The sequence below is a fragment of the Gouania willdenowi genome, chromosome 8, assembly GCF_900634775.1.
Source record: "Gouania willdenowi chromosome 8, fGouWil2.1, whole genome shotgun sequence".
Classification (NCBI taxonomy): Eukaryota; Metazoa; Chordata; class Actinopteri; order Blenniiformes; family Gobiesocidae; genus Gouania; species Gouania willdenowi.
In genome coordinates, this window is record NC_041051.1 from 10,494,971 (window position 1) to 10,521,829 (window position 26,859).

The 26,859-nt window shown below is 36.4% G+C and overlaps 2 protein-coding genes and 1 pseudogene across 2 annotated transcripts; all 3 read right to left on the reverse strand.

The window, feature by feature from the left end:
- Positions 1–5,871: 5,871 nt before the first annotated feature.
- On the reverse strand, positions 5,872–8,258 carry LOC114467792 (zinc finger protein 2-like; annotated as a pseudogene).
- A 4,723-nt stretch (positions 8,259–12,981) lies between these two features.
- LOC114467793 (zinc finger protein 32-like) lies at positions 12,982–14,871 on the reverse strand. Its single transcript, XM_028454230.1, has 2 exons — positions 14,123–14,871; positions 12,982–13,534 (listed from the first exon to the last, which is right to left on the reverse strand). The coding sequence occupies exons 1-2, from the start codon at positions 14,788–14,790 to the stop codon at positions 13,114–13,116; spliced, it is 1,089 nt and encodes a 362-aa protein (XP_028310031.1). The 5' UTR covers positions 14,791–14,871; the 3' UTR covers positions 12,982–13,113.
- A 5,311-nt stretch (positions 14,872–20,182) lies between these two features.
- On the reverse strand, positions 20,183–21,610 carry LOC114468233 (zinc finger protein 501-like). The gene has a single exon (XM_028455012.1). It carries the CDS (start codon positions 21,608–21,610, stop codon positions 20,183–20,185), a length of 1,428 nt encoding a protein of 475 aa, XP_028310813.1.
- Between the last annotated feature and the right edge of the window lie 5,249 nt (positions 21,611–26,859).

A 26,859-nucleotide genomic window follows, 5' to 3' on the forward strand; every position in this document is an offset into this window, starting at 1 on the left:
TATATCTGGTACAGTTGTCCTATGGTACAGCATTCCTCAAAGTATGCCTCCTGAAAGTCAACAATTTCATCAGAGAATTCTTCCCACTTCCCTTTTTCTGGAACTCTCATTAGGAAAAAAGAGCTTCTTTGCATGAGACATGATCTCTGTTTTAGTGGCAGTTTTTGAAATGTTTAGTACTCGAGTGCTTTTGTCGTGTATCCAGGCTATTTCAATTTTCCTTGTTGTCTTTAGTGCTCTTGTGTTATATTTTAAATGCATTTTTTGATCCCTGCTGGTAGGATTTTCCTCTGAATTATTACCTTTGCCGCTTGCTGTTCTCATCTTTCTTTTTATGTTTTTCAAGTAGCGACCGTCTTTTGGGATCTTGTGTTCCCCCTGCCTTTGCAGTCTTACGGCAACTCTACCACCGTATGCAGGAATATAAGAGGCCATTGGCTCATCATCTAGTTTGCTGATTATTGAGCTGTCAATATAGAAAAAAGACAAAGCTAAACAATACATTAGTTTGCAGGTCTAAAATACACCAATTCAATATTATTCAGTAAACTTTATCTGCTCATCTTTTTGATTTGTGTTAAGGAAAGGGCACTGAAGATACAGCCATAGCAAAGTCTGTAGTCTCTTAAAACTGCCACAAAGGAGAATAAAATAAAATAAAATGAATGAACAAATTGGTCTGTGAAGAAACGTCTACATTGCCATCTATACATTGTCATTTTTGGCAATAATCTTGTTTAGGATCCGCAAATGTATAACTTTTAATACATTTTAAGCCAGGCACCCATAGGTTACCATTTTAAATCTGGGATGTTGTTCTATCAGAAAGGAAAAATGAATACAATAATTTGACCCCACTTCAGCATTAAATAACACAGAATAAGGTAAAAAAAAAATAAAAATATATATATATACAGCTCATAAAGAGCCTACCTGTGACAGGTATTTTAATCAAGTCATCTAAAGATATACACTTTGCATTTAGCTAAAGCACTTTTACATATCAAAATAAAACTGAGCTGGTTAACATTACCTCTTAAAGTGGGTGTTGCTCAGATGTGATCACAAAACATTTGCACTGGAGCTGAATGGTGTGGGAATAAATTAGTGTAATGTAGCTCTATTGAGAATGAGGAGTTGTCGTCACGACCAGCAGCCCCTCCCCCCGATCCTCTCCACCGCCATGTTGGCATAAGTCCCGCAGCAAAACAGATTGTTTACATGTGTTTTTAACACGGTAGTAGTGGAGGTACTTGCTATTCCGCACTGTTTGACCATGCCTGGAAGTCACTGCTGCGTTAAGAACTGCTCCAATACCTCCCACGATAGCCATGGAAGACGGAGGAACAACGGGATACAGTTTTTTAGGTTACCGAAATGGACACAGCATCAAGGAGAGCAAGTGTCTGACCTGACGAGGAGACGTCGGATTGCTTGGTTGGCTGCAATTAGAAGAAAGGACCTTCCTTTCGATCGCACACCCCCGTGGATGAGAGCGTGTTCTCTGCATTTTCACTCTGGAACGTTCTCTTAAAATGTCTTTATGTAGTTGTCTCTTAAAGCTAGGAAGTGTAGGTTACCTTATGTGATTGTGGACGTTGTAGTGCCTTTGTCTCTGACACACTAAAACACATGTGTGAAGAAACTTACTTCTGCCAGTACAACGCCGTTTTCACCAGCTGGAGGCTTGTAGATGACCAAGTCCTGGACCCAGCCGCAGCAGAAAGTCTCGTAACTTTCCAGAGACTTGTGGCTTTTGAACTCCTGCATTGTGTAGTAACTTACACCAAAAATTAGGTAATTTACGATGTCCATGTATGTGCACGGAGGTAAAAAGTCCAGGTCTCTGTGCCATTCCGCTGCAGATAGCTCGTACGGGTCGATGTTGCGAATGTCCACTAGCTTCTCCAAATACCTCTTTTTTGCGTTTGGTATCAGTTTGTCCCTGTAAGGTCCCTTTTCTTTCGCCTTCTCTTTTTGCATTGCTTTTCTTCTTTTTCCTTGTCGGATTCCTCTACGTAAATGCGCAAAAAGTAAAGCTCTGGTGAATGCGTGAAATTCTGGGGGCGTCTACCACCATCATGGCTGATGGGCTCAGACCCCCCAAAACAACCCAACTCACCACGTGACTCCTCACTCTCAATATGCTATTATTAAAATTGAATCATTGGCATCATGTTCAACGTATACTACACCATAACTGCACACAGCTCAATAGTGGAACCCTGCCGACTAAATATGGCCACAGTTCAGTGCAAATGTTTAATAACAGTATCTGACAGGTGTGACCGCTGTACAATAAGATCAGTTTGCTCACATGACCTAAGTGGTTATAGGCTAACAGTTAGCTTAGCTGACGTCCCTACGGCTCGTTGCAGCTCAACATCCAGCCTGCTTTCATTGGTGCGTGCAGTAAAGCAGAGATTAAACTTAACAAATTAAACAAACAACTTACCTGTGTACTACTGTCACTCTAATTCATTCCTCAGTGCAGACGTGTGCAACGGAAGGCCGCAGACAACGAACATGACAGATTCTCAGTCCGGACACGTGCAGTTAGGAAGTGGTGTCGCTTTTCCCCTTGTTTACAGTCTATGTTGTAAACTTATCTCATCATTTCAGAAAAATCAAAAAATATTTGCTATAAAAAATAATCTCATCATTTCAGAAAAACCGAAAAATTTGCGATAAAAACAGGTAAATAGGGCAATTTTTTTTAATTTACTCTTTTTTTAATCTCATCAACTCAGAAAAACCAAAAGACATTTCCTATAAATAGAAAAACAGGGCAATTTTTGGTTTATTTACTTATTTTTTATCTCATCAATTCAGAAAAACGGAAACTTTTTTTTTCTTCTGTTTTGTTTGTTACTTTATTATCCTGACGTCACATCCTTCTGATGGTGGAGGTCTGCAGCTGGACTCTTCTAGACACAAGACCACCTGATGCAGGCCTAAGAAACTCATGGTCTCTGATTTAGACCATTGCAATGGTAAAAACTAACCACTTGGTGGTAGTAGTAACACAGAAATGTGATAATGTGATCCATGGGCCACATTATGAACATTCAGGTCTGCGTTTAGAATAATGACCAATCAGTTAATACAGGACAGAATGAAGGTTTCCTGTATTTTTGGAGTCATTTTGTATATTTTGATGTAATTGTTTTTGTTGTCATTTTATGTGTTTTGGAAGTCTATTGTGTGTTTTTGTTGTTTTGTATATTTTTGAAGTAATTGCACATATTAATATGCAATTTTGTGTGCGTGTGTGTTTTACGTAATTTTATGTATTTTTTGTTGTCGTTTCATGTGCTTTTGGAATCTTCTGTTGTTTTGTATATTTTTCTTTCATTCTGTATATTTTGGGGGTATTTTGAAGTCAATTTGTGTACTTTTTCACCACCTGGGTTTTTTCTTCATAAAAGATTAAGACATTTACATTTTTATGTTATAAAACAATATTGCACATATAGTTTTATCAACTAGTTTTGTGGAATATAATGGTACTGGTGTGATACAATATATTCCACAATAACATATTGTCTAGACAATTATAGTCTTGTTTTTTATAGAGGACTCATTCATACAATATCATAAAAATATAAGGTATTGTTAAGTATCTCAGGCCACCCAGGCTGAGTTTACTTGCTGCTGTGAGGTTAGGATGCAAAATGACTAATAATCAGGAGGTGTAACTTTATTTTCATTATTGTGGAGGAAATAAGATATTTTAAACTAATGTACCTGGGTACCCACTAGCGATGTCTCGATCAGGTTATTTTTGCTCCAGAGTTCGAGTCCGAATCCTTAGATTTTGAGAATTGGCCGAAACCGAGTCCCGATTCGATACTTGTTTAATACATTAAAAAGATAAAGCAGAGCAAAAAAAAAAAAAAAAAAAAAAAAAAAAAAAACAGATCCAGGATGTCCCTTATTTATTTTATTCACCTTATTTTAACATTCAACCCTAAACAGAATACTTCTGTGACGTAGCTTGATCAATCAAGCAATAAATTAAAAGAAAATTCACATTAGACTTTAGTACAAGATTAAATATTAAATAAAAAAGTCTAATGTAAAAATGAATAGTGCCTCATCTTAAAATACCCAACAGGCATGTTAACCAATAAGAAAATAAAAGTGCCACAGTGCTGTAAAGTAAAGCCAGTAATGTACTTTTAGGAACTGTACTCTTAATGTTTACTGTCCTCATTTAGTTTCACAGATTAAAATGTATGTTTTTCTTGATGAAAAGTATGACAACTTCATTTTGTTAGCATCGCAGGTGCAGAGCATGTAAAGTGTTTGCTGCTTACTAAATAAAGTGTGTGAGGTGAGGTCTGCTGATAGAGGTTGATTTAGAACAGGGGTTCTCAACTGGTCTCATCCTAGGACCCACATTTTGTCATTGGGTCCCATTTTTTTTTTTTTTTAGAATTCAACCAACCAAATTTAGTTTTACAGAAAGAGCTGTTGAAAACACACATATAATATTTTTTGAAAACATAAATCTATATATTTTCCTGTGCAACATGCATTTCACAGCGTGCCCGTCAAAAAAAAAAAAAAGTTTCTTTCTAAATAAAAGCCAAGTACAACATGAGTCATTAAGTATTTATTTATTTTTGACCAGCTGTCTGCTGCGACCCACCAGTTGAGAATAACTGATTTGGCACACACCTGCACGTCCTGTTGTCGACACTTGATATAGGAACTACTGCAGTAGATTCTATTCTCACACACAAACCAACCATACCAGCCTGTCATTGCCCGATCCTGTTAGATCTCAGAAGCTCAGCAGGTCTGGGCCTGGTTAGTAGTTGGATGGAGACCACTGAGAATTCCAGATGCCACAGTGGGGGGACAGTCACAGCAGTGGTATCTGTTATTGTGTCCTTGGGCAAGGCACTTCACTCACATTGCCTCGTATGAATGTAGTGTGTGAGTGTTGGTCGGTTGTGGCAGCCTCGATTCTGTCAGTCTGCCCCAGGGCAGCTGTGGCTATAATAGTAGTTTACCACCACTAAGTGTGGATTGAAAGAATAATGTCTTAATTCTGTAAAGCAACTTTGAGTGTCTATAATAAAGTGCTATATAAAATTGATGCATTATTATTAAACCACCCGCCCCATAATGATAATAAATATCCGAGTCCTGATCGGAAGATTCCGATCAGTCTGAAACCACGTGATCAGGCTCGATTTCCGATCAGGACATCCTTAGTACCCACGTAGACCACTGGACCCATGTTGAGTTTGCTCTCTACTTTTAATTGGATCCTAAGATCTTTACTTGTTAATGAATAGTTCACTCATTTTTACTATGAAAAATTAAAGGCAGATTACAGAAAAAAATATCTTCAGAAGTGTAAATGATTATTATTAATAATAAAAAGCAAACTCTTAATATAACACAGATGAGGCTTTAATTTTCAAAAGTAAAACTATTTACAGAAAAAGTTTAGTTATGCTTACAGAAAAAACAAACACAAAAAAAAATCAACTGTAAATACAAACTGTCCAACTCGAAAACTTCTGTCAAACACTGTTATGTTAATTTAGGAAAAATACTAACTTATAAACTCTAACTTTAAATTTGTTAACATACTGAAAATACTAACTTACAAAACTCTAACTACACTTTAAATGTGAACTATACCTAAACCTATGTAGCTAAAAAAACAATGAACAAATATCAAGAAAATATTAACCACAAAGTATTTTGTCATGTGTGGACCTTCAGTTCAGACTATTGTTTAAAACATGTCCTTTGTCAAATAAAACATTTGAAAGTTTTTCCACCTCTGTGGTTTATCACATGTAACAGCAGGAATGCCTTACTGGTAAAACATTTGTTACAAACATCACATTAGAATGGTTTCTCTCTTGAGTGGATTCTCACATGTCTCTGAAGGACAGACTTCTGATTAAAACATTTTCCACAAACATCACATTTGAATGCTTTATCTCCTGAGTGGATTCTCATGTGTAGCTGAAGGTGAGAATTGTGATTAAAACATTTCCTACAAACATCACATTTGAATGGTTTCTCTCCTGAGTGGATTCTCACATGTCTCTGAAGGACAGACTTCAGATTATAACATTTCCTACAAACATCACATTTGAATGGTTTCTCTCCTGAGTGGATTCTCATGTGTAGCTGAAGGTGAGAATTTTGATTAAAACATTTCCTACAAACATCACATTTGAATGGTTTATCTCCTGAGTGGATTCTCATGTGTAGCTGAAGGTGAGAATTTTGATTAAAACATTTCCTACAAACATCACATTTGAATGGTTTATCTCCTGAGTGGATTCTCACATGTCTCTGAAGGACAGACTTCAGATTATAACATTTCCTACAAACATCACATTTGAATGGTTTCTCTCCTGAGTGGATTCTCACATGTCTCTGAAGGACAGACTTCTGATTAAATCATTTTCCACAAACATCACATTTGAATGGTTTCTCTCCTGAGTGGATTCTCACATGTCTCTGAAGGACAGACTTCAGATTATAACATTTCCTACAAACATCACATTTGAATGGTTTCTCTCCTGAGTGGATTCTCACATGTCTCTGAAGGACAGACTTCTGATTAAAACATTTTCCACAAACATCACATTTGAATGGTTTCTCTCCTGAGTGGATTCTCACATGTCTTTGAAGGTTAAACTTTAGATTATAACATTTCCTACAAACATCACATTTGAATGGTTTCTCTCCTGAGTGGATTCTCACATGTCTCTGAAGGTTAGACTTCTGATTAAAACATTTTCCACAAACATCACATTTGAATGATTTATCTTCTGTGTGGATTCTCAGTTTTGAAGCTGCACTGAGTGATGCTTTCTCACCACCCACACATTCAGATGTCATTTTAATCTGAACTTTTTTCTTTGAACTAATCTGTTGAAATGAACTAATCTGTGTTTTGGAAACTTTACGTCCCATTTCAGCATTTGTACTTGAGTCAGACATCTTTCTCTTTTTCCTGGTGGAGTCAAAGTCAGCTTCAGCATCAGTTTCAATTTCAGACTCTGACAGAGGTTTCTGCCAACTGTCTTCATCATCTTCCTCCTCACTACTATCTTCAGTTTTATACGAGTCTGTTTCCGTTCCATCGGGACCTCGTAGAACTAAACTGCTTGGATCAGGGTTCTGGGCTGCTTCTGGTCCTTTGCTGTTAATTCCCACACTTTGTCTTGTCATTAATTCATTTAAACTGCAGGTTGAAGGTTCCTCCTTCATGATGATTTCTGTTTGTTGTCTCCAGTGTAGCTGGGAGGCCTGAGGCTTCTCCTCTTCATCTTCACGTTTAACAGGACAAGCAGCACTGTTTGTCTCCTGCTGCACACAAAGCTGCTTTTCCTCCTGACCTTCACTGAGCATCTCTGGTTCCTCCTTAATGTGGAGACGCTCTGGGAGCAGCTGTAATCTGTGCAGCTGAACTTTGGGCATAAAGGCAGCCAGCACAAGTTTTTCTGTTTGATCTGTATTTGGAACAGATTGGGAACATAATTGTGTTCTACTGGTGTTATGGTGGAGACTCTTGTCAGGAAGGATCATTCTCAGTTCACCATCCACTGGAACCTCTTGTAAAGGACTCTTTTCTTGCTCTGTTGCTCTGCATATTTCTATTGCTCTGTGTAACGTTAGATCTCTTTCCTGTAACAGTGTCTTTTTTAGGTGACAGTCTGGAATGCTTAACACAAGCTTATCTCTCAGCATGTCATTCTCACTTATTCCAAACTCACAGTTTTTGCTTTTCAGCCGCAGCTCTGTTATGAACCTGTTCACTGATGTTCCTGCTGTTCTCTGATGGGACCAATATTGATATCGGTCAAAGACAACATTTCTCTGTGGACTGCAGTAGTATTTAAAGGCTTGAAGAACATCCTCCATAGTCAGTTCATCTCCATCACCTCTAACCGTCAGTGTGTTGAACACTTCCAGTGCATCGTCGCCGATGGTGTGGAGTAAAATGTCAACCTTTACTTTTTCATCTTTCTCCCCCGAGGCCGCTATAAACCGCCGAAAGCTTTGTTCCCATCTGTGCCAGTTGTCAGCAGGGTTACCGGTGAGAGACAGTGGTGACGGTGCTTTAAACGGCTCCATTTCCTACTTTTCTTTCCAGTAGTTTCTCAGCGGCGCTAGCTCCTATGCTAGCTCGGTTAGCATTCTGCTCCAGCCTCTCCGTATCTCTGCACCTCCGTCTTCTGACACCGCGTTGTGCTCTGTCACCTTCCACTGGAGCTTTAAAGCGGTATTAAAGTGTGGCCTGACTCCGTATGTGCGCTGAATATTATAACAACAACATTCACTTTGAGACTCACGGAGAAAATTTGTTTTCCCGCTTCTTTCCTTCTTCTTCTACTGCTCTAATTCAGCAGTTCACAACGGGGTTTTATGTATTAAAATGTAAGGTTCTGCACAGTACATTCATGCTTCTCACTGAAAAATAAGTGCATAGAACATGACATCATAAACAACAATATAGAAATAAATAAACGGAAATAAAAATAAAGTAGATCAGTCTAAATTAAAGAGGTTACAAGGTATGGAGGTAAATTTGTCTATTATTCAATCAAATAAATAAAATGAATCACTTCAACTACAAAAAAAAAAAAAAAAAAAAAAAATCAATGAAAAAAGTTTGCTTTAATCAAAAAAAGAGTTCAAATGCAAAATAATAATAATATTTGAGACCCAAATATTTGCATTTGAATACTTTATTTGATTGAATGTTTTTTTTTATTATTGAATAACAAAGACACAAATCTACCTCCATAACAAAGCAGTCAGAATTCTAATCTTTAAAAAAAAAAAAACGTTAATGAAAAGATGAAATTATGAAGAAGATGAGAATGTTTGACTAGGGAAGAAACGAGGTTTGATGTAAAATTATCTGTGTTTAAATCAGGGGACGGATCTGGATAAGCATAATGCTTTTTTCCTTCGCCCTTTCCGGCATGCAAAAGGACAAAAAAAAAAAAAAAAAAAAACAATGATGTGATTTTGCTCTGAATGTCAAAATGAATTTCTGTGATTGCAACCATGTCGGAAATGAACTGAATAAATAACTAATTTATCAAATTGAATGTGTGGATAGATTTCTTATTAAATTGATGGATTATATGTAGTATTTACACACAATGCTGAATGCTGTAAAGTGTGGGTTAGTTTTCTTGAATTTAGACTGATGGATGTTGATATTACCAAGTAAAATCATCAGATTTATTGTTTGTTGTAGTTTTTTGTTTTCAAATAACAAAAGCATATCTTCTGCAGTCAGATTTACTGTGACTTTCAAATTTTTAATCAAAAACTGTTCCATTTCCTTTCCAGAACAGTAAATTACCAGACATTTGTAAAATAAGTGCACTTCAGTTGTTTGGCATAAGGTTTTTTTTTAGTCTCATGTACCCGGGTCAATGACTTCACATCTAAATATTCTGTCCAACTGCATTTCTTTGGGTTAAAAAAGGTTTAAATTCATAAAAATATACCAAATATGTAGTAACTTAGTATATTAAGTATGACTGCAGACAAAGAGCGGCACCAAAGAGCAACTTTGCACTTTAAATGATGTTCATGTGCAGTTTACTGTTATATTATTACTGCTATTATTTCATTCCAGCATATTTCACTTGATTGGACACAAGGAGACAACCACCAATTTGTATTTACTCAGTTAATTTTAAAACTCTCAATAACCAAACATGCAGTGCACGAGTAGATGTGTTGCAGCAATAGATAACCCTGCATGAGTTATACATTGTGTAAGGCAGTGGTTCCCAACCTTTTTTGGATCGTGACCATATTTTTATATCACAAATTTGACCCCATAGACTTTTTTTTCTTCTTCTAGAATTAGTTTTCAATCATGTTTGTTATACTGCATTACAAATACATAGTAGCCAAAGTGACCAGATGTGCCAGCTCTGATATTTTCATACTGTATATTATTTATACATTTATTTTATTTTATCTTCTTTATAAGATTTATATTTGAGAAAGTCAAAGTATAGAATACAGTTATAAATAAATAGAAAAACAGGGCAATTTTTGGTTTATTTACTTATTTTTTATCTCATCAATTCAGAAAAACAGAAACTTTTTTTTTCTTCTGTTTTGTTTGTTACTTTATTATCCTGACGTCACATCCTTCTGATGGTGGAGGTCTGCAGCTGGACCCTTCTAGACACAAGACCACCTGATGCAGGCCTAAGAAACTCATGGTCTCTGATTTAGACCATTGCAATGGTAAAAACTAACCACTTGGTGGTAGTAGTAACACAGAAATGTGATAATGTGATCCAAGGGCCACATTATGAACATTCAGGTCTGCATTTAGAATAATGACCAATCAGTTAATACAGGACAGAATGAAGGTTTCCTGTATTTTTGGAGTCATTTTGTATATTTTGATGTAATTGTTTTTGTTGTCATTTAATGTGTTTTGGAAGTCTATTGTGTGTTTTTGTTGTTTTGTATATTTTTGAAGTAATTGTACATATTAATATGCAATTTTGTGTGCGTGTGTGTTTTACGTAATTGTATGCATTTTTTGTTGTTGTTTCATGTGCTTTTGGAATCTTCTGTTGTTTTGTATGTTTTTCTTTCATTCTGTATATTTTGGGGGTATTTTGAAGTCAATTTGTGTACTTTTTCACCACCTGGGTTTTTTCTTCATAAAAGATTAAGACATTTAAATTTTTATGTTGTAAAACAATATTGCACATATAGTTTTATCAACTAGTTTTGTGGATTATAATGCTACTGGTGTGATACAGTATATTCCACAATAACATGTTGTCTAGAGAATTATAGTCTTGTTTTTTATAGAGGACTCATTCATACAATATCATAAAAATATAAGGTATTGTTAAGTATCTCAGGCCACCCAGGCTGAGTTTACTTGTTGCTGTGAGGTTAGGATGCAAAATAAATGACTAATAATCAGGAGGTGTAACTTTATTTTCATTATTGTGGAGGAAATAAGATATTTTAAACTAATGTACCTGGGTACCCACTAGCGATGTCCCGATCAGGTTATTTTTGCTCCAGAGTTCGAGTCCGAATCCTTAGATTTTGAGAATTGGCCCGAAACCGAGTCCCGATTCGATACTTGTTTAATACATTAAAAAGATAAAGCAGAGCAAAAAAAAAATCCAGGATGTCCCTTATTTATTTTAACATTCAACCCTAAACAGAATACTTCTGTGACGTAGCTTGATCAATCAAGAAATAAATTAAAAGAAAATTCATATTAGACTTTAGTACAAGATTGAATATTAAATAAAAAAGTCTAATGTAAAAATGAATAGTGCCTCATCTTAAAATACCCCACAGGCATGTTAACCAATAAGAAAATAAAAGTGCCACAGTGCTGTAAAGTAAAGCCAGTAATGTGCTTTTAGGAACTGTACTCTTAATGTTTACTGTCCTCATTTAGTTTCACAGATTAAAATGTATGTTTTTCTTGATGAAAAGTATGACAACTTCATTTTGTTAGCATTGCAGGTGCAGAGCATGTAAAGTGTTTGCTGCTTACTAAATAAAGTGTGTGAGGTGAGGTCTGCTGATAGAGGTTGATTTAGAACAGGGGTTCTCAACTGGTCTCATCCTAGGACCCACATTTTGTCATTGGGTCCCACTTTTTTTTTTTTTTTTTAGAATTCAACCAACCAAATTTAGTTTTACAAAAAGAGCTGTTGAAAACACACATATAATATTTTTTTAAAACATAAATCTATATATTTTCTTGTGCAACATGCATTTCACAGCGTGCCCGTCAAAAAAAAAAAAGTTTCTTTCAAAATAAAAGACAAGTACAACATGAGTCATTAAGTATTTATTTATTTTTGACCAGCTGTCTGCTGCGACCCACCAGTTGAGAATAACTGATTTAGCACACACCTGCACGTCCTGTTGTAGACACTTGATATAGGAACTACTGCAGTAGATTCTATTCTCACACACAAACCAACCATACCAGCCTGTCATTGCCCGATCCTGTTAGATCTCAGAAGCTCAGCAGGTCTGGGCCTGGTTAGTAGTTGGATGGAGACCACTGAGAATTCCAGATGCCACAGTGGGGGACAGTCACAGCAGTGGTATCTGTTATTGTGTCCTTGGGCAAGGCACTTCACTCACATTGCCTCGTATGAATGTAGTGTGTGAGTGTTGGTCGGTTGTGGCAGCCTCGATGCTGTCAGTCTGCCCCAGGGCAGCTGTGGCTGTAATAGTAGTTTACCACCACTAAGTGTGGATTGAAAGAATAATGTCTTAATTCTGTAAAGCAACTTTGAGTGTCTATAATAAAGTGCTATATAAAATTGATGCATTATTATTAAACCACCCGCCCCATAATGATAATAAATATCCGAGTCCTGATCGGAAGATTCCGATCAGTCTGAAACCACGTGATCAGGCTCGATTTCCGATCAGGACATCCTTAGTACCCACGTAGACCACTGGACCCATGTTGAGTTTGCTCTCTACTTTTAATTGGATCGTAAGATCTTTACTTGTTAATGAATAGTTCACTCATTTTTACTGTGAAAAATTAAAGGCAGATTACAGAAAAAAATATCTTCAGAAGTGTAAATGATTATTATTAATAATAATAAAAAGCAAACTCTTAATATAACACAGATGAGGCTTTAATTTTCAAAAGTAAAACTATTTACAGAAAAAGTTTAGTTATGCTTACAGAAAAAACAAACAAAAAAAATCAACTGTAAATACAAACTGTCCAACTCGAAAACTTCTGTCAAACACTGTTATGTTAATTTAGGAAAAATACTAACTTATAAACTCTAACTTTAAATTTGTTAACATACTGAAAATACTAACTTACAAAACTCTAACTACACTTTAAATGTGAACTATACCTAAACCTATGTAGCTAAAAAAAACAATGAACAAATATCAAGAAAATATTAACCACAAAGTATTTTGTCATGTGTGGACCTTCAGTTCAGACTATTGTTTAAAACATGTCCTTTGTCAAATAAAACATTTGAAAGTTTTTCCCCCTCTGTGGTTTATCACATGTAACAGCAGGAATGCCTTACTGGTAAAACATTTGTTACAAACATCACATTAGAATGGTTTCTCTCTTGAGTGGATTCTCATGTGTAGCTGAAGGTGAGAATTTTGATTAAAACATTTCCTACAAACATCACATTTGAATGGTTTCTCTCCTGAGTGGATTCTCACATGTCTCTGAAGGACAGACTTCAGATTATAACATTTTCCACAAACATCACATTTGAATGGTTTATCTCCTGAGTGGATTCTCATGTGTAGCTGAAGGTGAGAATGTTGATTAAAACATTTCCTACAAACATCACATTTGAATGGTTTATCTCCTGAGTGGATTCTCATGTGTAGCTGAAGGTGAGACTTTTGATTAAAACATTTCCTACAAACATCACATTTGAATGGTTTCTCTCCTGAGTGGATTCTCACATGTCTCTGAAGGACAGACTTCTGATTAAAACATTTTCCACAAACATCACATTTGAATGGTTTATCTCCTGAGTGGATTCTCATGTGTAGCTGAAGGTGAGAATTTTGATTAAAACATTTCCTACAAACATCACATTTGAATGGTTTCTCTCCTGAGTGGATTCTCACATGTCTCTGAAGGACAGACTTCAGATTAAAACATTTCCTACAAACATCACATTTGAATGGTTTATCTCCAGAGTGGATTCTCATGTGTAGCTGAAGGTGAGAATTTTGATTAAAACATTTCCTACAAACATCACATTTGAATGGTTTATCTCCTGAGTGGATTCTCATGTGTAGCTGAAGGTGAGAATTTTGATTAAAACATTTCCTACAAACATCACATTTGAATGGTTTCTCTCCTGAGTGGATTCTCACATGTCTTTGAAGGTTAAACTTTAGATTATAACATTTCCTACAAACATCACATTTGAATGGTTTCTCTCCTGAGTGGATTCTCACATGTCTCTGAAGGATAGACTTCTGATTAAAACATTTTCCACAAACATCACATTTGAATGGTTTCTCTCCTGAGTGGATTCTCACATGTCTCTGAAGGACAGACTTCTGATTAAAACATTTTCCACAAACATCACATTTGAATGATTTATCTTCTGTGTGGATTCTCAGTTTTGAAGCTGCACTGAGTGATGCTTTCTCACCACCCACACATTCAGATGTCATTTTTACCTGAACTTTTTTCTTTGAACTAATCTGTTGAAATGAACTAATCTGTGTTTTGGAAACTTCACGTCCCATTTCAACATTTGTACTTGAGTCAGACATCTTTCTCTTTTTCCTGGTGGAGTCAAAGTCAGCTTCAGCATCAGTTTCAATTTCAGACTCTGACAGAGGTTTCTGCCAACTGTCTTCATCATCTTCCTCCTCACTACTATCTTTAGTTTTATACGAGTCTGTTTCCGTTCCATCAGGACCTTGTAGAACTAAACTGCTTGGATCAGGGTTCTGGGCTGCTTCTGGTCCTTTGCTGTTAATTCCCACACTTTGTCTTGTCATTAATTCATTTAAACTGCAGGTTGAAGGTTCCTCCTTCATGATGATTTCTGTTTGTTGTCTCCAGTGTAGCTGGGAGGCCTGAGGCTTCTCCTCTTCATCTTCACGTTTAACAGGACAAGCAGCACTGTTTGTCTCCTGCTGCACACAAAGCTGCTTTTCCTCCTGACCTTCACTGAGCATCTCTGGTTCCTCCTTAATGTGGAGATGCTCTGGGAGCAGCTGTAATCTGTGCAGCTGAACTTTGGGCATAAAGGCAGCCAGCACAAGTTTTTCTGTTTGATCTGTATTTGGAACAGATTGGGAACATAATTGTGTTCTACTGGTGTTATGGTGGAGACTCATGTCAGGAAGGATCATTCTCAGTTCACCATCCACTGGAACCTCTTGTAAAGGACTCTTTTCTTGCTCTGTTGCTCTCCATATTTCTATTGCTCTGTGTAACGTTAGATCTCTTTCCTGTAACAGTCTCTTTTTTAGGTGACAGTCTGGAATGCTTAACACAAGCTTATCTCTGAGCATGTCATTCTCACTTATTCCAAACTCACAGTTTTTGCTTTTCAGCCGCAGCTCTGTTATGAACCTGTTCACTGATGTTCCTGCTGTTCTCTGATGGGACCAATATTGATATCGGTCAAAGACAACATTTCTCTGTGGACTGCAGTAGTATTTAAAGGCTTGAAGAACATCCTCCATAGTCAGTTCATCTCCATCACCTCTAACCGTCAGTGTGTTGAACACTTCCAGTGCATCGTCGCCGATGGTGTGGAGTAAAATGTCAACCTTTACTTTTTCATCTTTCTCCCCCGAGGCCGCTATAAACCGCCGAAAGCTTTGTTCCCATCTGTGCCAGTTGTCAGCAGGGTTACCGGTGAGAGACAGTGGTGACGGTGCTTTAAACGGCTCCATTTCCTACTTTTCTTTCCAGTAGTTTCTCAGCGGCGCTAGCTCCTATGCTAGCTCCGTTAGCATTCTGCTCCAGCCTCTCCGTATCTCTGCACCTCCGTCTTCTGACACCGCGTTGTGCTCTGTCACCTTCCACTGGAGCTTTAAGGCGGTATTAAAGTGTGGCCTGACTCCGTATGTACGCTGAATATTATAATAACAACATTCACTTTGAGACTCACGGAGAAAATTTGTTTTCCCGCTTCTTTCCTTCTTCTTCTACTGCTCTAATTCAGCAGTTCACAACGGGGGTTTTATGTATTAAAATGTAAGGTTCTGCACAGTACATTCATGCTTCTCACTGAAAAATAAGTGCATAGAACATGACATCATAAACAACAATATAGAAAGAAATAAACGGAAATAAAAATAAAGTAGATCAGTCTAAATTAAAGAGGTTACAAGGTATGGAGGTAAATTTGTCTATTATTCAATCAAATAAATAAAATGAATCACTTCAACTACAAAAAAAAAAAAAAAATCAATGAAAAAAGTTTGCTTTAATCAAAAAGAGTTCAAATGCAAAATAATAATAATATTTGAGACCCAAATATTTGCATTTGAATACTTTATTTCATTGAATGTTTTTTTTTATTTTTTATTATTGAATAACAAAGACACAAATCTACCTCCATAACAAAGCAGTCAGAATTCTAATCTTTAAATAACTCATTTATCAAATTGAATGTGTGGATAGATTTCTTATTAAATTGATGGATTATATGTAGTATTTACACACAATGCTGAATGCTGTAAAGTGTGGGTTAGTTTTCTTGAATTTAGACTGATGGATGTTGATTTTACCAAGTAAAATCATCAGATTTATTGTTTGTTGTAGTTTTTTGTTTTCAAATAACAAAAGCATATCTTCTGCAGTCAGATTTACTGTGACTTTCAAATTTTTAATCAAAAACTGTTCCATTTCCTTTCCAGAACAGTAAATTACCAGACATTTGTAAAATAAGTGCACTTCAGTTGTTTGGCATAAGGTTTTTTTTTAGTCTCATGTACCCGGGTCAATGACTTCACATCTAAATATTCTGTCCAACTGCATTTCTTTGGGTTAAAAAAGGTTTAAATTCATAAAAATATACCAAATATGTAGTAACTTAGTATATTAAGTATGACTGCAGACAAAGAGCGGCACCAAAGAGCAACTTTGCACTTTAAATGATGTTCATGTGCAGTTTACTGTTATATTATTACTGCTATTATTTCATTCCAGCATATTTCACTTGATTGGACACAAGGAGACAACCACCAATTTGTATTTACTCAGTTAATTTTAAAACTCTCAATAACCAAACATGCAGTGCACGAGTAGATGTGTTGCAGCAATAGATAACCCTGCATGAGTTATACATTGTGTAAGGTTTGGTTCCCAACCTTTTTTGGATCGTGACCATATTTTTATATCACAAATTTGACCCCATAGACTTTTTTTTTCTTCTTCTAGAATTAGTTTTCAATCATGTTTGTTATACTGCATTACAAATACATAGTAGCCAAAGTGACCAGATGTGCCAGCTCTGATATTTTCATACTGTATATTATTTATACATTTATTTTATTTTTTCTTCTTTATAAGATTTATATTTGAGAAAGTCAAAGTATAGAATACAGTTATAAATAAATAGAAAAACAGGGCAATTTTTGGTTTATTTACTTATTTTTTATCTCATCAATTCAGAAAAACGGAAACTTTTTTTTTCTTCTGTTTTGTTTGTTACTTTATTATCCTGACGTCACATCCTTCTGATGATGGAGGTCTGCAGCTGGACTCTTCTAGACACAAGACCACCTGATGCAGGCCTAAGAAACTCATGGTCTCTGATTTAGACCATTGCAATGGTAAAAACTAACCACTTGGTGGTAGTAGTAACACAGAAATGTGATAATGTGATCCAAGGGCCACATTATGAACATTCAGGTCTGCGTTTAGAATAATGACCAATCAGTTAATACAGGACAGAATGAAGGTTTCCTGTATTTTTGGATTCATTTTGTATATTTTGATGTAATTGTTTTTGCTGTCATTTTATGTGTTTTGGAAGTCTATTGTGTGTTTTTGTTGTTTTGTATATTTTTGAAGTAATTGCACATATTAATATGCAATTTTGTGTGCGTGTGTGTTTTACGTAATTGTATGCATTTTTTGTTGTTGTTTCATGTGCTTTTGGAATCTTCTGTTGTTTTGTATGTTTTTCTTTCATTCTGTATATTTTGGGGGTATTTTGAAGTCAATTTGTGTACTTTTTCACCACCTGGGTTTTTTCTTCATAAAAGATTAAGACATTTACATTTTTATGTTATAAAACATAAAGTTTTATCAACTAGTTTTGTGGAATATAATGCTACTGGTGTGATACAGTATATTCCACAATAACATATTGTCTAGACAATTATAGTCTTGTTTTTTATAGAGGACTCATTCATACAATATCATAAAAATATAAGGTATTGTTAAGTATCTCAGGCCACCCAGGCTGAGTTTACTTGTTGCTGTGAGGTGAGGATGCAAAATAAATGACTAATAATCAGGAGGTGTAACTTTATTTTCATCATTGTGGAGGAAATAAGATATTTTAAACTAATGTACCTGGGTACCCACTAGCGATGTCCCGATCAGGTTATTTTTGCTCCAGAGTTTGAGTCCGAATCCTTAGATTTTGAGAATTGGCCCGAAACCGAGTCCCGATTCGATACTTGTTTAATACATTAAAATGATAAAGCAGAGCAAAAAAAAAAAAAAAACAGATCCAGGATGTCCCTTATTTATTTTATTCACCTTATTTTAACATTCAACCCTAAACAGAATACTTCTGTGACGTAGCTTGATCAATCAAGCAATAAATTAAAAGAAAATTCATATTAGACTTTAGTACAAGATTAAATATTAAATAAAAAAGTCTAATGTAAAAATGAATAGTGCCTCATCTTAAAATACCCAACAGGCATGTTAACCAATAAGAAAATAAAAGTGCCACAGTGCTGTAAAGTAAAGCCAGTAATGTGCTTTTAGGAATTGTACTCTTAATGTTTACTGTCCTCATTTAGTTTCACAGATTAAAATGTATGTTTTTCTTGATGAAAAGTATGACAACTTCATTTTGTTAGCATCGCAGGTGCAGAGCATGTAAAGTGTTTGCTGCTTACTAAATAAAGTGTGTGAGGTGAGGTCTGCTGATAGAGGTTGATTTAGAACAGGGGTTCTCAACTGGTCTCATCCTAGGACCCACATTTTGTCATTGGGTCCCACTTTTTTTTTTTTTTTTAGAATTCAACCAACCAAATTTAGTTTTTCAAAAAGAGCTGTTGAAAACACACATAATATTTTTTTAAAACATAAATCTATACATTTTCCTGTGCAACATGCATTTCACAGCGTGCCCGTCAAAAAAAAAAAAGTTTCTTTCAAAATAAAAGACAAGTACAACATGAGTCATTAAGTATTTATTTATTTTTGACCAGCTGTCTGCTGCGACCCACCAGTTGAGAATAACTGATTTGACACACACCTGCACGTCCTGTTGTAGACACTTGATATAGGAACTACTGCAGTAGATTCTATTCTCACACACAAACCAACCATACCAGCCTGTCATTGCCCGATCCTGTTAGATCTCAGAAGCTCAGCAGGTCTGGGCCTGGTTAGTAGTTGGATGGAGACCACTGAGAATTCCAGGTGCCACAGTGGGGGACAGTCACAGCAGTGGTATCTGTTATTGTGTCCTTGGGCAAGGCACTTCACTCACATTGCCTCGTATGAATGTAGTGTGTGAGTGTTGGTCGGTTGTGGCAGCCTCGATGCTGTCAGTCTGCCCCAGGGCAGCTGTGGCTATAATAGTAGTTTACCACCATTAAGTGTGGATTGAAAGAATGTCTTAATTCTGTAAAGCAACTTTGAGTGTCTATAATAAAGTGCTATATAAAATTGATGCATTATTATTAAACCACCCGCCCCATAATGATAATAAATATCCGAGTCCTGATCGGAAGATTCCGATCAGTCTGAAACCACGTGATCAGGCTCGATTTCCGATCAGGACATCCTTAGTACCCACGTAGACCACTGGACCCATGTTGAGTTTGCTCTCTACTTTTAATTGGATCCTAAGATCTTTACTTGTTAATGAATAGTTCACTCATTTTTACTGTGAAAAATTAAAGGCAGATTACAGAAAAAAATATCTTCAGAAGTGTAAATGATTATTATTAATAATAAAAAGCAAACTCTTCATATAACACAGATGAGGCTTTAATTTTCAAAAGTAAAACTATTTACAGAAAAAGTTTAGTTATGCTTACAGAAAAAACAAACAAAAAAAAATCAACTGTAAATACAAACTGTCCAACTCGAAAACTTCTGTCAAACACTGTTATGTTAATTTAGGAAAAATTTTAACTTATAAAACTCTAACTTTAAATTTGTTAACATACTGAAAATACTAACTTACAAAACTCTAACTACACTTTAAATGTGAACTATACCTAAACCTATGTAGCTAAAAAAACAATGAACAAATATCAAGAAAATATTAACCACAAAGTATTTGTCATGTGTGGACCTTCAGTTCAGACTATTGTTTAAAACATGTCCTTTGTCAAATAAAACATTTGAAAGTTTTTCCCCTCTGTGGTTTATCACATGTAACAGCAGGGATGCCTTACTGGTAAAACATTTGTTACAAACATCACATTAGAATGGTTTCTCTCTTGAGTGGATTCTCATGTGTAGCTGAAGGTGAGAATTTTGATTAAAACATTTCCTACAAACATCACATTTGAATGGTTTCTCTCCTGAGTGGATTCTCACATGTCTCTGAAGGACAGACTTCAGATTATAACATTTTCCACAAACATCACATTTGAATGGTTTATCTCCTGAGTGGATTCTCATGTGTAGCTGAAGGTGAGAATGTTGATTAAAACATTTCCTACAAACATCACATTTGAATGGTTTATCTCCTGAGTGGATTCTCATGTGTAGCTGAAGGTGAGACTTTTGATTAAAACATTTCCTACAAACATCACATTTGAATGGTTTCTCTCCTGAGTGGATTCTCACATGTCTCTGAAGGACAGACTTCTGATTAAAACATTTTCCACAAACATCACATTTGAATGGTTTATCTCCTGAGTGGATTCTCATGTGTAGCTGAAGGTGAGAATTTTGATTAAAACATTTCCTACAAACATCACATTTGAATGGTTTCTCTCCTGAGTGGATTCTCACATGTCTCTGAAGGACAGACTTCAGATTAAAACATTTCCTACAAACATCACATTTGAATGGTTTATCTCCTGAGTGGATTCTCATGTGTAGCTGAAGGTGAGAATTTTGATTAAAACATTTCCTACAAACATCACATTTGAATGGTTTATCTCCTGAGTGGATTCTCATGTGTAGCTGAAGGTGAGAATTTTGATTAAAACATTTCCTACAAACATCACATTTGAATGGTTTCTCTCCTGAGTGGATTCTCACATGTCTTTGAAGGTTAAACTTTAGATTATAACATTTCCTACAAACATCACATTTGAATGGTTTCTCTCCTGAGTGGATTCTCACATGTCTCTGAAGGATAGACTTCTGATTAAAACATTTTCCACAAACATCACATTTGAATGGTTTCTCTCCTGAGTGGATTCTCACATGTCTCTGAAGGACAGACTTCTGATTAAAACATTTTCCACAAACATCACATTTGAATGATTTATCTTCTGTGTGGATTCTCAGTTTTGAAGCTGCACTGAGTGATGCTTTCTCACCACCCACACATTCAGATGTCATTTTTACCTGAACTTTTTTCTTTGAACTAATCTGTTGAAATGAACTAATCTGTGTTTTGGAAACTTTACGTCCCATTTCAGCATTTGTACTTGAGTCAGACATCTTTCTCTTTTTCCTGGTGGAGTCAAAGTCAGCTTCAGCATCAGTTTCAATTTCAGACTCTGACAGAGGTTTCTGCCAACTGTCTTCATCATCTTCCTCCTCACTACTATCTTCAGTTTTATACGAGTCTGTTTCCGTTCCATCAGGACCTCGTAGAACTAAACTGCTTGGATCAGGGTTCTGGGCTGCTTCTGGTCCTTTGCTGTTAATTCCCACACTTTGTCTTGTCATTAATTCATTTAAACTGCAGGTTGAAGGTTCCTCCTTCATGATGATTTCTGTTTGTTGTCTCCAGTGTAGCTGGGAGGCCTGAGGCTTCTCCTCTTCATCTTCACGTTTAACAGGACAAGCAGCACTGTTTGTCTCCTGCTGCACACAAAGCTGCTTTTCCTCCTGACCTTCACTGAGCATCTCTGGTTCCTCCTTAATGTGGAGACGCTCTGGGAGCAGCTGTAATCTGTGCACCTGAACTTTGGGCATAAAGGCAGCCAGCACAAGTTTTTCTGTTTGATCTGTATTTGGAACAGATTGGGAACATAATTGTGTTCTACTGGTGTTATGGTGGAGACTCTTGTCAGGAAGGATCATTCTCAGTTCACCATCCACTGGAACCTCTTGTAAAGGACTCTTTTCTTGCTCTGTTGCTCTGCATATTTCTATTGCTCTGTGTAACGTTAGATCTCTTTCCTGTAACAGTCTCTTTTTTAGGTGACAGTCTGGAATGCTTAACACAAGCTTATCTCTCAGCATGTCATTCTCACTTCTTCCAAACTCACAGTTTTTGCTTTTCAGCCGCAGCTCTGTTATGAACCTGTTCACTGATGTTCCTGCTGTTCTCTGATGGGACCAATATTGATATCGGTCAAAGACAACATTTCTCTGTGGACTGCAGTAGTATTTAAAGGCTTGAAGAACATCCTCCATAGTCAGTTCATCTCCATCACCTCTAACCGTCAGTGTGTTGAACACTTCCAGTGCATCGTCGCCGATGGTGTGGAGTAAAATGTCAACCTTTACTTTTTCATCTTTCTCCCCCGAGGCCGCTATAAACCGCCGAAAGCTTTGTTCCCATCTGTGCCAGTTGTCAGCAGGGTTACCGGTGAGAGACAGTGGTGACGGTGCTTTAAACGGCTCCATTTCCTACTTTTCTTTCCAGTAGTTTCTCAGCGGCGCTAGCTCCTATGCTAGCTCGGTTAGCATTCTGCTCCAGCCTCTCCGTATCTCTGCACCTCCGTCTTCTGACACCGCGTTGTGCTCTGTCACCTTCCACTGGAGCTTTAAGGCGGTATTAAAGTGTGGCCTGACTCCGTATGTACGCTGAATATTATAACAACAACATTCACTTTGAGACTCACGGAGAAAATTTGTTTTCCCGCTTCTTTCGTTCTTCTTCTACTGCTCTAATTCAGCAGTTCACAACGGGGTTTTATGTATTAAAATGTAAGGTTCTGCACAGTACATTCATGCTTCTCACTGAAAAATAAGTGCATAGAACATGACATCACAAACAACAATATAGAAAGAAATAAACGGAAATAAAAATAAAGTAGATCAGTCTAAATTAAAGAGGTTACAAGGTATGGAGGTAAATTTGTCTATTATTCAATCAAATAAATAAAATGAATCACTTCAACTACAAAAAAAAAAAAAAAAATCAATGAAAAAAGTTTGCTTTAATCAAAAAAAGAGTTCAAATGCAAAATAATAATAATATTTGAGACCCAAATATTTGCATTTGAATACTTTATTTGATTGAATGTTTTTCTTTATTTTTTATTATTGAATAACAAAGACACAAATCTACCTCCATAACAAAGCAGTCAGAATTCTAATCTTTAAATAACTCATTTATCAAATTGAATGTGTGGATAGATTTCTTATTAAATTGATGGATTATATGTAGAATTTACACACAATGCTGAATGCTATAAAGTGTGGGTTAGTTTTCTTGAATTTAGACTGATGGATGTTGATTTTACCAAAGTAAAATCATCAGATTTGTTTGTTGTAGTTTTTTTTTTTCAAATAACAAAAGCATATCTTCTGCAGTCAGATTTACTGTGACTTTCAAATTTTTAATCAAAAACTGTTCCATTTTCCTTTCCAGAACAGTAAATTACCAGACATTTGTAAATAAGTGCACTTCAGTTGTTTGGCATAAGGTTTTTTTTTAGTCTCATGTACCCGGGTCAATGACTTCACATCTAAATATTCTGTCCAACTGCATTTCTTTGGGTTAAAAAAGGTTTAAATTCATAAAAATATACCAAATATGTAGTAACTTAGTATATTAAGTATGACTGCAGACAAAGAGCGGCACCAAAGAGCAACTTTGCACTTTAAATGATGTTCATGTGCAGTTTACTGTTATATTATTACTGCTATTATTTCATTCCAGCATATTTCACTTGATTGGACACAAGGAGACAACCACCAATTTGTATTTACTCAGTTAATTTTAAAACTCTCAATAACCAAACATGCAGTGCACGAGTAGATGTGTTGCAGCAATAGATAACCCTGCATGAGTTATACATTGTGTAAGGTTTGGTTCCCAACCTTTTTTGGATCGTGACCATATTTTTATATCACAAATTTGACCCCATAGACTTTTTTTTTCTTCTTCTAGAATTAGTTTTCAATCATGTTTGTTATACTGCATTACAAATACATAGTAGCCAAAGTGACCAGATGTGCCAGCTCTGATATTTTCATACTGTATATTATTTATACATTTATTTTATTTTTTCTTCTTTATAAGATTTATATTTGAGAAAGTCAAAGTATAGAATACAGTTGTTTACAATTGCGTGTTCTGTTTTAATTAGAAAAAGAATAATATTTTAAAAAGTTATTAAATCGAGAAACTGGTGTAGGTTGAAAAAAAAAGTCAGAACACAACTTGAACAGTATCAGGAATTTTTTATTTAATCATATGTATATAATTCTGTTTGTTAATAGTTTAATTCATAATACCCATAGAATATACATACTATAACCCTCAATAACTCATATCTCTGACAATCTACTGATATCTTTAAAATAAATCCTCATAAGATCTTTGCGGCAAAATAATTGAAAATTATATCAGAAAATTGAAAACACTGCCAATAGTAATCACACCAATAAGAGAAATAAAGATACAAATAAAATCATACTAATAATAAAAAAAGACAACATTAACTCCCTTTTATGTAGAAAAAAAAGGAAATACATCTCACCAATAACAATAGCAATAATAAGAACAGCCATTTAAAAACAACAATATCTGAAAACAGGCCTCGTGACGGAGGCCTTTGAGACTTGTCGGTACTGAATGAATGCAGATGGTGTGTTCAAGTGCAACTTTTCACACACGCACCAACACACACAAACACACACACGCACACACACACACCCCCCTCAGGAAAAGTGAGAGAGGAAGTGTGCAAGTGTGTTGGGAGGAATTGCAGAATGTGGTGTTCTTGGTTTGTTTCCATGGTTACAAAGGAAGATGTTTGGATGAGTAAGGGGTGGGCTAGCAGGGGCTGGTTAACCCTCGATTGGCTTTACACAGGAAATAAAGCAGATAATGCGTTGGGCTGGTTTGCAGTGATCCATAAAGGAAAAAAAAAAGATGCAGCAGGAAAAACTGAACGTTACAGTTTTGGCTTCATGATACTGATGATGAGCAAAGACTTTTAATAGCAGGCTTAACACTCAGCATGAAAAAAAAAAACTTAAAGCTCAAAAGCAAGATTTAGGATACATAGGAGGAGGGAGGAGGAGGAAAAAAACGGAGTACAGTAACAGTCTGAAAGAGGTGGGGGGCTGGAGGAGGCGTGGCTAAAGACAAAGTGCAGCGTGCTGATTGAGCCGTGGGACCAGGAGGAGCGGCGTCCCATTCCTACGAAACCAAAGCAATGAGAGAGGGAGGCAAAAAGGCCTTAAAACAGAAGAAGAAGAGGAGGAGGAGGAGGAGGGCAGCCCTTTTAGTAAAGCGTGGCGAGAGGTTGTGAGATTTAACAGAAGGATGTAACACCACCACATGCACTACACAAGCTTCACACCGATGGCTTCCAATAGAGCCATAGTTTGACCCCCTGAATATGACAAAACCAATCATCAATCAAAGATGTGAGTCTGTTCCCATCATGCAGGCAGTGCTCTCGGCTCAAATGTCCCTACTGGTCCCAGTACGACAAGTTAAATAAAGATGCAGAATGAACAGGACCAAGTGGAGCTCCACCACACACAGGACTTTTATATCAACACACCATGCATGAGTAGTCCACCTCTGAGGAACGCACAACTTAGCAATAGCATCACCTACAGGCCTCAACGCAGAAACAAGAAGCCAAACGTTAATAACGGTTTGATGGAGTAGAAATAAGCACTGCAGAACCTCACAACAACCATGCAGGCGTCCGACATTCCACTTTCAGACACTTCCCGGGAATAATTTGTTCAGCTTTTACATTTATTTCAAGAGCGGCGACTTCTTTCGAGATGCTTTTTCGTTTGACGCTCTGCTGATATTTTGATGTATTAGTGGATTTGTTGCACAAATGCTCTACAAATAGAAACTAGCACTCTACTTGTTTTTATAATTATGTTGTGTCTGCTTTGCTAGGGTGGCATTAAGATTAAAAATGGAGTCAATAAACTGAAAAATAAACTAGAAGCTTAATAGACACACAGGTGGATGCCAAGAAGTTTACATTACCCAGGTAACGCTAACCCTGATGCGTAGCGTAGATTTTTCAGAAGTGGGTCTCAGTGTTGAGCTCCTTAACACTAAACTTTAATCATAAGTGAGCAAAACAACAACTTTGAAGCGAGCGTTTAGTTCTTTATGCTCTTAGTGTTAGAGGTCAGATTTCCTTTTGTTGCTCTTGAGCTGCATTTCAGGAATGAATGCGTTCATTTAAACCGCGTTTATGTTTCATTTGTAAGGTGAAAACTAGAACTAAAATTAAAAATAACCCCAAAATAATTCCCCCAAAACATACAAATGCACATTTGTACTGACTCAAACAAAGGTGTACAAACTAAAGCTGTGATAAGGATGAGGAAAATAAAGCGTTTTCTCTTTCGTATGTTCACACACACACGCGCGCACACAGCACTGCAACAGCGTCACCCTTCTTTAAGCCCTCGATTTCCCAAGGTGCAATTTACATGGATCAACACTAGAGCGTTATGGAGTTGGTTAATACAGCTGTTTACATGGGGGGGGGGTGCAGACAGAGGAAGCGTTTGGGTAGACCTGCAACACGAGGAAAAGGGTTTGTGATGAAGATGAAGAGGAGGAACAAAGAAGATGGAACAGAAGAAAACTAAAGAACGGTGAGACGAGGAGGGACGAGTGAAAAAGCTGAAGAAAGTGAAAGTGTACGTCAGACCCTCGCACCCCCACCCAAGCACCCAGCACAGGTTCAAACTCAGCTCTCTCTTGTAGTCAGAATGGAAAGATAAGCAGACAAACGTTCAATCGCTCA

Bases quoted from the DNA above. Each gene is read 5' to 3' on its own strand.
- LOC114467793 (XM_028454230.1), bottom strand. From the start codon at position 14,790: ATGCCCAAAGTTCAGCTGCACAGATTACAGCTGCTCCCAGAGCATCTC. The intron at 13,535-14,122 runs ATGTGATGTTTG...TAAACCATTCAA, and splicing joins ACAGAAGATAAATCATTCAA to ATGTGATGTTTGTGGAAAAT.
- LOC114468233 (XM_028455012.1), bottom strand. From the start codon at position 21,610: ATGACAAGACAAAGTGTGGGAATTAACAGCAAAGGACCAGAAGCAGCC.